Source organism: Diadema antillarum, unplaced genomic scaffold (genome assembly GCF_040938485.1).
Source record: "Diadema antillarum isolate AM-2024a unplaced genomic scaffold, OU_Dant_1.0 seq00000769_RagTag, whole genome shotgun sequence".
Taxonomy (NCBI): Eukaryota; Metazoa; Echinodermata; class Echinoidea; order Diadematoida; family Diadematidae; genus Diadema; species Diadema antillarum.
In genome coordinates this window covers 162,501-174,588 of record NW_027271659.1, presented here as the reverse complement: position 1 = coordinate 174,588, position 12,088 = coordinate 162,501, and the positions used below count along the sequence as shown (strand labels likewise).

General features: G+C 40.1%; 1 protein-coding gene across 1 annotated transcript in view; it reads left to right on the top strand.

The window, feature by feature from the left end:
• Nucleotides 1-1,864: 1,864 nt before the first annotated feature.
• The window catches only part of LOC139738838 (guanine nucleotide-binding protein G(s) subunit alpha-like), a 43,352-nt gene continuing 33,128 nt past the window's right edge, over nt 1,865-12,088 (top strand). The window contains exons 1-2 of the mRNA XM_071649474.1: nt 1,865-2,153; nt 9,271-10,308. Of these exons, the coding sequence (XP_071505575.1) occupies nt 10,101-10,308 (208 nt within the window). The 5' untranslated portion in view covers nt 1,865-2,153; nt 9,271-10,100. The remainder of the gene's footprint in view (nt 2,154-9,270; nt 10,309-12,088) is intronic.

Genomic DNA, 12,088 nt, shown 5'->3' with positions numbered 1-12,088 from the left:
CACACACACACACACACACACACACACAGGGATACATATTTACACACAGCCTGTTTATAGCACAACAAACATGTTGTCAAACATAATACAGGCAGGCACAATCATGCCCGCATATAATACGACGATTTATCGCAGATCAAAATTGCTCAGTTGCAGATACACGAAACACAACTGTGAGCTATAAATAGCAGCTAAAAATAGCAAGCTATTGACGCGGAGTTAAAGATTAAACACTCTCTGTATTCTCATATCTCATTCATAGATGATCAAATATTGATTAAACGTGTTGGAGAGACGTGCCCCGCATGTCGTTTTACCCGTATCGTGAACCTAAATTTATCTGCCCTGCGCGCCGTGTTAATTGGATTGCTTGAGGCATTCGTATATATCCTCACATCAACACTGACGATTCGTTCTTTAGTAAAAATTGCAACTTTACTCCAAACGACGAATAGAGCCGTTTCCTGATGAAACACGGTCCCGAAAAGAAACACTGAGACATTAAACTATATTATTGAGAAAGGAGTTTTTAAAAAAAAGGTGAACACAGTCGACAGAGTTCAATCATTGTAGTCCCACGAGTTATCTTTTTAAACTGATTGGCATTTGCCTTGAATCAGTTTGCAATCTCTAGATCACTGCAAATTGACGGTGAGTAAACCTCCTGATAAATATGTCAGATAGGGAGGCAAAGATGCTTTCCCAGGGTTGAGTGGTGAAGGCAATTTATGATCCAGAAAAGAAAAGTAATAATTAAGATCTATGTAAAAAAAAAATACATAATAATGATAACTAATTTGAAGACAAAAAAATCATGATGATGAAGAAAGGCGATGGATGTTCAAAAGGGAATGGCTCGAAGAGGAAAAAGAAGATAGAATGCGCCAGCTTGGACATTCCGCATTATTTTTAGTGACGGTTCTTATATTTCTTGTAACACATACAAATCGATTTAATTATAGTTTATACCTCTGCCAATCCGATATGATGCGGGAAGGAAGAAAACGTAAAGATACAGGGTAAGCTATATAGGGGCACAGACTGTAAATAAGTGACGAGGCCCCAATCCTAATTCTTCTAATAAACGGGTCAGTCATCCCCCTATTTTTCTTTGCTGTTCTTTGTGTTTTATTTTCGCTTTCATTGCTGTTATCCTCTACTAGCGATCAATTCTAATATTGCCCGTTCAAGGTGGCCTGTAACAGGAACGATGGGCCGATCGCTTGATTGGCGGGCCGTATCGAACTGTTTAAAGTTTGCTCAGCCGACAAGAAGCACAAGTTCGTCTCACCTCCCTCGTCGGCGCAAACCGTGGCGCTTTTTTTTTTATCCTCCCCTCACCACCCCACCCCCTAATTTCCCTCCTCTACCTCTCATTCTGCCCTCGCAAGATCATTTTTCTGACTGCCCTTGCGAAATGGCGGACCCTAGGCATGCTATAGGTCTACGGATTGACTCGTGTCGCGCCGAGCTCTCCCGAACAGTCAATATACCTGCACGGATAACTCACGGATTGTCATCGCACAAGCACGGAAATTCTACGCCACAGGAAGGTGAGCGGGCTATTTTTAGACTGTGAAAGGAGGAGAGAGGGGACCCGATTAATCGATGTCATTTACTCGCCAGCCATCCAGCGCGCTCACATGTGATGCAGCCCGTCTGACCCTGTCCCTCCTTCGCTGTATAGCGCCGCCTTCTTTCAAGTGTATTTTCCTATAGGAGTCATCTTTCTGTCCTCTCCTTCTCTCTCTCCCTTTCCTTCCCTCTCCCCCCGTCTGTCCTCGCTCTGTGTATTTTCCCTTTTCTTTCTCTTTGAACGCCAGCGGTATTTCAGCGTGGCCTCGCCCCGCACTGACGGCGAAGCAACGCGAGATCGGGCTTCGACATGAGACCCGGCTATGAACACGAAAACGTCACGGGCTCAGCTATCGCAAAATGGACGTAATGAGCCCACGGTGGATCGTCGGAACAGTGTTTATTTCTCGCTCTAACACGGGCACCTAACTTCTCATTTCCCTGGATATTTGAAGGCATTACCTTGCCCGTTGCTTTGCAGGATTCGCCTCACACGTCAAAGAAACGGCAAGCCAGCTGTTCCGCCTGAGCACGAGGGACGTTCTCTTTTTTTTTTTGTGGATCAATACGGCGGCAAGGTGTGAACATTTTCTTGTCTTTTCCTGCTTATTGTCAAACCTTTCTATGCTATTGTTAAGTGGCGGCTGCAGACGGTACTTTGCAGTTGACAACACTCTAATCTTTATTGCGTAATGCAGCACTTGATATAACTAGCACATAATAGATCTAATTGAATTTTTATATGCAATGGCAAGAATACTTTAATATTGTAAAAGGTTTTTTTTTTTTGGTAACTTACTTGTCTGAACTGTATGACCTTTTTTTTTTTTGGGGGGGGGGGGGCTGAGAGGTGGGGTCAGTTTGGCGCGTTGATTCTGCAATTAAGAAGCAACATGTTCAGCAATATTTCACAAGAATTTGAGGCCAGATCATAATCATGTATTCTATAAGCCATGACACTGACTGTAAGATAGTCTTCTTTCTTTACACCGGAGATTTTTTTTCTTCACATTTTAAAGATATTATTTTAAATCTGCATTTGTATTTTCTTATCTGCCGAACTGTACTTTGACGGAAATGTTATCTGCGTCTAAAGGTACGTGCCTATACCGAGTTACCATATAAAGGGAACAGTATTGTGTTAAGTACACTTGAATAGATATTTATAACTGTCTCTTTAAGATATGATATTCGGAGTATAAACTATAGATATTTATCCCATGTCAGTGATAAGATATGCAAAGTGAACATACTGCAACCTTCGTTTGACGTTTAAAATGCTATTGTATATTACCTAGATTATGTTTAAGATTGTATTGCGTTAATGGTTATCTTCGAATGCGCACGTATAGGCAGGTACTATCAGCGAGTCCATTCCTGGTCTGTTTTCATCATCATTAACAACCATGAATATTACCCGTATTCCCCTACTATTTCTAAAGTTTAAGTAAAGTTTCTTTTACTCTTTACGGCCAATGATGTCACCCCAGTCAAAGAACACCTATGTGTATACATACTAGTACTGAAAGTGGTAATGTGGTGGTTAACGGTGGAAAAAATGTTGGGGTTGGTGAAGGTTTCAACACGCTTTTTTCTTCTCTTTCCATCGAATCAACTTCTTTCTGACTTAAAGGACAAGTCCACCTTCATATACATAAGGATTGAGAGAATGCAGCAATATTAGTAGAACATATCAGTGAAAGTTTGAGAAAATTGGACTATCCGTTCAAAAGTTACGAATATTTTAAGTATCTGCGCAGTCACTGCTGGAAGAGAAGACTACTACAGTGTATGATGTCACATGCGTACAACTATATAAGGAAAATAAAAAGAGAATTTCACAAAACTTTACTTTTTGAATAAAGTGCACATTTCTTCGACTTGCTACTGACGTATGTTAAGGGTAATATCATTCCCCCTGCCTTCTGAAAGAGAGAAGTCGAGTGTTCTTTTGCTATGCGAGAAAAATGGAAATATGTTGATTTTCTTTATTCTTTCTTTATATCGTTGTACTCATGTGACATCACAAGCTATAGTAGTCTTTTCATCCAGCCGTGACTGAGCAGAAACTTCAAAAATTCATAACTTTTTAACGGATTGTCCGATTTTGCTCAAACTCTCACTGATGTGTTCTACTAATATTGCTGCATTCACTCAACCCACATGTCTATGAAGGTGAACTTGTCCTTTAAGTTTCCCTCGAAGATTTGCATTGTGGGATGCAAATCACTGTCGAGCAGCAGGATTTAGACACACAATTACAGCATGCGGATCTTAACTCCGAGTAGCAAATTAGAGGCTAAGAACAGCAACTACAACGTATGTGGTGGCTGACATAATGCTCTATGTTGCAAAGGAGCCTCCCCCACCCCCAACCCGCCAGCCTCTCGTAATCTTGTGGTCTGGGGATGGGTTTTTTTTTACATTCTACTTTATAGGGGCCACGCTTTCACACGCGGCGATCATGCTACAAATCATATTATATATCATAATATTGCGTTTGAATGCTTGTATGTATTTATATCTTTAACCAAAATATGCCGTACACGCTTAGTGTGAGAGTGCCTGTTGGCTATTAATATCTGGCGCCTTTTTGTATTGGATTCCGCCAGCACACGCATAATTACGAGCATGCTGCAGGGCTGGTTTCCATGTGGTATCTATTTCCGTCCGTGCGCGCAGGCTTGGTTTTCCGCCGTATGTCAATGCCGCTGTGATGGGCCTCTAATGTCATATCACTTGTTTAACAGGTTGCGCAGACATTCTCAACAGACACGACAAGAGCTCTATCTTTCGGAGGCTTTGGATACCTGCGTTTCCCAAGAGTTATGCGTACACTATAAAATATTACACACGGTGACAGTGCTTTAGTGAACGGATGTATGGGTTTGTGTGTGTGTCTGTATGTGTGTTTTGGGAAGGGAGTGAGTGGGAGCTTGATTATGTATATCCCTCCTTTCTGCATCAGACTCTGCTGAACACTGTCATAATACATAGTACAGTTCAGAAAAAGACTTATTTGTAGCTCTCTCTCTCTCTCTCTCTCTCTCTCTCTTGATCCTCCCTGGAAAATATGTTTCATCCCCTACTTAAACATATGTTAGCCCTAACACATACACGAACAAACAAACAAACACGCAGAGAAAAAAAAACAGAGAGAGAGAGAAAAACATATACCCCCCCTCCCCACACACACACTGTGTCAAGGAAACGAGTATATACCAAAGACACCGCTCTTGGAAGTATTTTCTGCACTTTAGGACAACTTGTTACATTAATAACGGTGACCACTGATTTCTTTTCTTCATCTGTATAGTGTTAACAAAAACTTATGTAATCATGACAATTATGGTGAAAATCCCCCTTTTTATTTCATTTTGGCAAAAGACTAAGTCCAAAATACGCAAATCACCGCTTTTATGCACTTCAATAAGCTCTCTTTTCAAAAGTAATGATAATGATAGGTTGGATAGAGTATAGCATCGCATAACTGAATCCCGCGAAAGGTAACAAAATGCGAAAGTGGACACGAAAAAAAATCCCAATTTCTCTTTATGCTTCGGTACCTAAAGTTATTCAAGTGCAATGGTGGGCATTTTGATGTTTTGCTTATGTCAATATGATTTAGTGCCCCCATTTGAGCAGATCCTTCGCTTTTTGTGACTATGCTAAAGACAATGATAAGCCAGTTTACAATTAGCTTATGTGCACATTGGTACAAATGACCTTTTTTTTCTCAGTTGGTTAGGCGCTTCCCTCGTTTTCAAAGTAGTATAATGCATAAGCTTGCCCGACGTGAAGATTTATAGAATTCATGTTCAAACAAATAACGAAATTACGTATAGACCAGGTGACCAGAATGGTCCGTCAACTGATACTTCGACAAACACCTATTTCGTTTTCATTGGTTTGTACAGAATGCAGTAAGAACCTATTTCTAGTGATATTGACAAATACTAGCCATGCTGACAGATACTAGTAGACGTGCTAGCAAGTAAAATTTAATCATTACATCAATGATGCTAATCTTTAGAGTGAATTTAAGAACCAACATGCCCGTTTTCAGCTCATGCGTAAAGTGGAACTGTCAGCTGGCAATACGATATGCCCCCTTCCCCCCCCCAAAAAAAAAAAAAAATATATATATATGTACAATCGCATTTTGCCTTGATAACTTCCAATATGATTAAACTGTCTGAATGCTATTTCAGGGTCTATATGATATTTTACCTATATTTTGCAGAAAACCCCATGCAATTTGGTTAAGTGGTCACAGAGAAATGTGTATCGTTGTGAAGCATGTTGTAGATGTGATTCTTCCAAGTTTAGCACTTGGATGCTCTTGGAACTGCATATCAATGTGTGAACACAGTGGACAGAACTTGAAGGGAAGGGACTCCTGACATGCTCTACAAAGATCCTCATTTTTCTTTGACCACTGAAGCAAATCGGATGAGGTTTTCTTTACGATGTGGGCAATGAGTTATAGTTTCATACTCAGAAATTGTATTTGGACTGATTCACTACTTTTAAAGTTATCATTGCGGAGGGTACCGTTGTAATTTTTTTTGAGACATGCGGTATAGTAAAGACAATAAAATGTTGTTTGCAAGCCTGACACAAGACTGGAAGAAATATTTTGTTCCTCTCTGCGGTTCTCGACTCTAGTACCAGCAAAAGTGGTTTATAGCGAAGTGTTCTTGACCAGCGAGAAGTTATGGTTCCAGCGATCCAATGGTGTGTCCACCATTTTGGTGTTAGGAAACAGTACTTAATTCTTCAGGCCTATGAATACATGAATCTGTTTACCTACGAGGTTCAAGGGGTAATTTACTTTTCAGATGATTCAAAATGGCCCCCGTCATAAAGTAAGTGGTAAAATGTACAATGATTGCTCACTCAAAAGAGCGTTCATAAAATCAGCACTTAATGTAAATAAATATCACCGTTCTACAACATTTATCAACAACTAAAGATGACTCAAACCGACGACTATATCAGTGTAGATGCGTAAATTTGGATTTCAGTCGATGCATTTTGATATTAGTCCCATGTACGTGGTCTTGCGTGCGGTGCAGTGTGATAAAAAAACAGAACAAAACAAAACAAACCGATACTAGTGTTTGTTTTGATGAGCGCAACATAAAGTGTGAGTATCTGTTTTGGTGTATGTTTCCACAAAACAAACTATTTAATGCACACGTTGACTTGTAATTGTCAACGTATGTCTTATTTCATGAAAGAAAGCTTCGTAGTCTGATTACCAGACGTTCACATCTCAGGAAGAAAGCAACGTTGCACTTCTCTTGGACCAACGTATCCCATTTAGTAACCCTCCTAACCTCAACCCCCTGACTGTACTCGCAGAGCAAGGGTAATAAGTTTTGGATTGCAAGAAGCTAGCTAGCTAGATAGATAGATAGAGAGAGAGAGAGAAAGAGAAATGAGACAAAAATCTTAACATAAAAGAAAGAAGAAGAATAAGAATAGGATGAAGATAGAGGGAGGAAAGAAAAGAGGCGTAATCTAAATCTTAGCTCTTTTATAACATTCGTTACTTGATACAACATGAAAAAATATACATTTTGCTTTACAGCTAGTACTGCAAGCAAACACTCACCTTATTACCCGGTATCTTTTTCTTTCACACATATTTTGTGTGTGTGTTTTTTTTAATGTAATTATTTATATTTGTTTGTATTTTCTCCACTTTCCACCGCTATCGAATGATATTCGATGAGTCCTCGATTCTCATTGGTTGAAATTGGGGGCATAAATTCAACTATTGTCTTCGGCCCAAGAGTAACCAAACTGCCCCATAGTACTAAACCGCCCTCTTGTGGTTCGTATATAGCGACGAGACAGTCTATAAACGTATGGATTCTATAGCGAGTGACCCTTGTCCGAAGCGATCGCAATGCAATGCAACTGTCTCTGGCAGTACAGACGATAATTTGTTAACAATATTTATAATTTTAAGAACAGGCTAAAATTCATTCAATTATTGTTTTCAGTATATGAAACAGATATGAGCTTCTTTATGTCATTGCCCCGGAGAACAGCACATAACTACATACCACATGTACATACTAGTACCCTTTTCACAACTACAAGTACATTCCGTCATTATGTCTTTGAATACGACGACCCAAGAAATTATGTATATCATGACCACTATATGTGACTGCTGAAAATGTTCACCCGATCCGTTAGGGCCTTCCTTTTAAATTCCCCTCTCACTTTCCCTTTCTCTTCTCCTCTGATGGAACCTATTTTGCTCATCTTCTTTTCCCCCCTATCTCTGTAGCACGATTCCCAAAGTGCTCGTGAAATGCGAGGGTATCGTAAATCCTAACCGAGACGACGGCCAAAAAGGTCAGAGCTAACCTTTTCCACGTGTCATTGTCATTGGGGTTGATTTCCTATGCCCGTTCATAAAAGATTAATAGCTAAGGTGTCCCTAAAAAGGAAATGAGCAAGTACACCTGCTCTCCTACAGTCCTAGGAACCTGCGCACCCCTCCCCCCCCCCCATGTTGCTTGGAAACACAAAAGAGTGTGTGTCTCGGTGCGCTATTTAAAGCGTGTGTGTGCTGATACGAAATAGCACACTTTTTCGTAGCACCATATAGAGTGAGTGAGTTGCAGTGTTTAGTATTTTCTTCTTTCATCTCCACTCGATCATGGCGTCCAATATGATAATTATGTCTGTATGTATATTTATATACATTATATACATGCTCGATTTTGCCGCTTATTTTTTTTCTTTCACAACACACAGACAGATAATAATGATATTCTAAGCATGTTCGATCTTTAACATATAGCTCAAGACTATTAAATGATAGTGTCTTAGTCTTAGGAGTTATTAAGAATCATATACATTACTTTGTAATATATCTGTATTTGGGTTTTTTCCCTCAATTTACATACTATCTAAAATATCAATATGCATAATTTTCTCTTCATTTATGCATCTTACAGTGCACCTGTTTATCAACACGAATTCTTTTATTCAGTTGTAGGCCTTCTATTCATTCATTCTTAGCATTGGCATTTTCTAATTCGAACAATGTCAAAAGAAGAGAATCGCTCCAAGTATGGGTAATATATAGTGCTATCGTTCACAGACACATTACAACATCATGATGGCGAGTTAAGAGTTTGTGAAAATCTTTTCAAACGCCACTAAAGCAGCAACAACCGCAATAGTCAGGAGACGCATATAGCTGCATTGTGGGTAACATTGTTGTTGTTGTTATTGTTTTATTACCCTGATTGTATCGAAACTGATTACTGTAAAACATGATATATTCGCGGCATGAAATTTTCGCGAATTGGAGCCGACAGCCTTTTTCGTGGCATGAAATTTTCGCGAATTGCTACTGGCATTCAATGCATTTAGTGTAGACAAAAGCTTTCGCGTGCATTTTAATTTCGCGAATTTTGGCGCTCGCGAAATTCGCGAAATTAAAATGCACGCGAAAATTTCTCGTTTTACAGTATCTTCAAGAACTCTCCACAATTCGTGAACAAAACATTTACTGCAATAATTGAATCCAACCATGACATTTTCTCCCCTCTATCTCTTTATGTCCCTCCGTAATCTGCCAATCAATCAATCAACCAACCAAGCAATAAATGTATCTATCTATCTTCCTATTTATCTGTTTATCTGTCTTTGTCTCATTCGTAGGATTACCCTGTCGACCGATAATATGATGGGAAAGGAAGCCCTTCTAGAGGAAGCCAACTGTGGAGACCACGTGACAGTCTACAGCTGACAGGTTTTGGCGAGATTCAGACAGCACCTATTATCACCACCATTCATTCAACGTGACAAGCAGATGATTTTTGTACGTGAGTCACACACTGTAACGGCACCAGCAACAATGGCGAGGTCTGACCGATCAGTTTAAGTCTGGTCAAATGCTGTAGTAGGTATATAAACAGCGAGCGGAAAGGAGCCTCGGCCGAGGAGGGGTGTTTCATATCCAAGCCAGGTGACAACTGCAATGGCAGGGAAACATACACAAAGCTGCTCTTGATTACGAATTCGCTCACTGCGGAAAACCGGACCATATTGCAGGTCTCTATGCAGGATTAATACTCGCCCGACTTCTCGTTGGCAGTCCCGGCGCCACGGATCCCCCGGCCTATAGCGCTGTTGTTGGATGGTGCCTTGCGTGTATGGAATCCTTTGCAGGGAGGCATTTGCAGCAACGACAGATTCGTAAACAAGCGCCATGAAAGATATGCGTCTAAGGGGGCAAACGAGACAGATACTGGTCACGTGATCGACCACATGACCAGCAAGCTGCCTTCTGTTTATTTTCTTTCGTACGAACGCGAGAACATTTCCACAAGTTCTGCCTCATCACGTAGAGAGAGAACATTCATCTTCCTCGGAACTTTCGAAGTGACATGGTTTTGCAAGTCCCAAGTAGTTGTACAGAATAAGAATACGGAGGGGAAGAGCGAGGATTTAGCTTTCACGAACCACTCACGAACACCACCGCACAAAATATGCCTGTCTCTACGAACTACCGCTTGATCACGCCGAGCACGACGGACGAGAACCTGCCAAAGATGGCAGGACCAGGCGCGGGGCGGATCAGCACGTGCGAGACCTTGGACGCCCGCCAGCGCAGTAAGCAAATCGATCGTTACCTAAAAACGGAGAGTACGAAGTTCAAGCACTATATGCGGAAGACCATGCGATTACTTCTCGTTGGTGAGTATAAAATAAGCCTATAGAAGCATATATAGAAAATTATATACATGTATATGTATATATGTATATACATGTATATATATATGTATATATATATATATATGCATGTACACTGTATATGTATATATACATGTATATATGTATATATATATATATATATATATATATATATATATATATATATATATACATATATTTATTTATGTGTGTGTGTGTGTGTGTGTGTGTGTGTGACCCGTCACGTCAAAAGCAGTCACAATTCAGATTCTAGGAGTTTTCTGTTAACAAGACATTTAGTTGGTCCTTTCTCTAAGCCTTAATTTACTCTCTAAATCTCTAAACTTAAATTTAGTGCAGCAAGCAAATAACACATCAAAACATGGCGTATACTTTTAATAGTATCACACACCACGCAGCGAATTAGGAAACGTAAGGCTGTTGTAAGCTCATTGGTACCGTGAAAGTTATCTGGATAATAACACAATTTTGACAATGTTCTCGGGATATATTTATTTCCGAAAGCAACATTGCCTTTACGTAGGTCTATTAAAAATCGTGAACAGGAAAATTACAAACAGCGAGTACTTTGAGAATGTTATGACTGCAGGTGTTTACCGGCAAACCAAAAATTAATGTCACGCGTTTTCATAGACTTGTAGTAAACGGTATGATTATCATGGCAGCTCATATTTCCAGCTGCAATGAACCTTCCTTTTGTGTCCCTCTCGTTTTTGTTTTGTTTCATGATTTCCTCATATGGTACACCTACCATTACACAGCTGTTACACATGATGATTTAATAATGATGAGGCATGCGATGATGCTGACGTAATGATAATGATTATAACATGATTTTGATCTGAATTGACGAAATGGTGCAAGCAGGTTGGAGAGTCTTGACCACTTAGGATACTCGTATGCAATCTCTGCTATGTGTTGTGGCGGAAATATTAAGCCTTATATATCTTGCTGGCCTTCATCTATTCTGAAAAAAAAAAACCCACTTAACTCTTCTTTTGCCAGAGACTTTGGACAGTGTGTAAATACCATAGGACATTTCTCTGCCAATCATCGCTCATTGCACACAAAGGGTTAAATCGCAACTACTGACACAATACATGTAGGACAATCAGTCACGGAGTGTCAGCAGATTGCTGGTAGCTCGTTCAGTTCTGGCCTTTTTTCCTCAAGTGTAGCCACTTTATTTTACCGATTCATTTTCATGGCAGCGGACAGAGTGGGGGAAAAAAAGAAGAAGAAGAAGAAGAAGAAGAACGAACTTGTGTGACAAAGTGCAATATGTAGTTCACGAGTGCAACCTTCTCTACAAAGGCTTCAATGAGACCGGCAACTCGGAGATCTAAATTTAGCGACAGACTTGCAGCCGTAACCACGAAAACCCGACAGTTTATCAATGGGACTAGAACTGCCTGTAGGGTGATTTTTTTTGTACGCCAGGCTAATTTTGATACGAACTGTTACGGCTTCACCGTTTGATTGTTTTGCGTCACATTCAAATTCATCCGAATGGAACGGGACGTTAAAAAGATAATCGAGCAGCAGAATGCCATTCTGTGCCATGAGGCGCAGTCGAAACGTCCTTCGTATTCCTTTTATAATAAAAAGGGAAAAGAAATAGAAAAGAGAAAATATACTCAGAGGAAACTTTATTCTTCTATGATCAAAAGCGACTAGCCAGCTCGCCAAATAGGACAGCTAAAAATAAACTCTGGTTTTAAAGGCTGTGAACCCACTGGCGTTGGAATCCTGGTGGATCTTG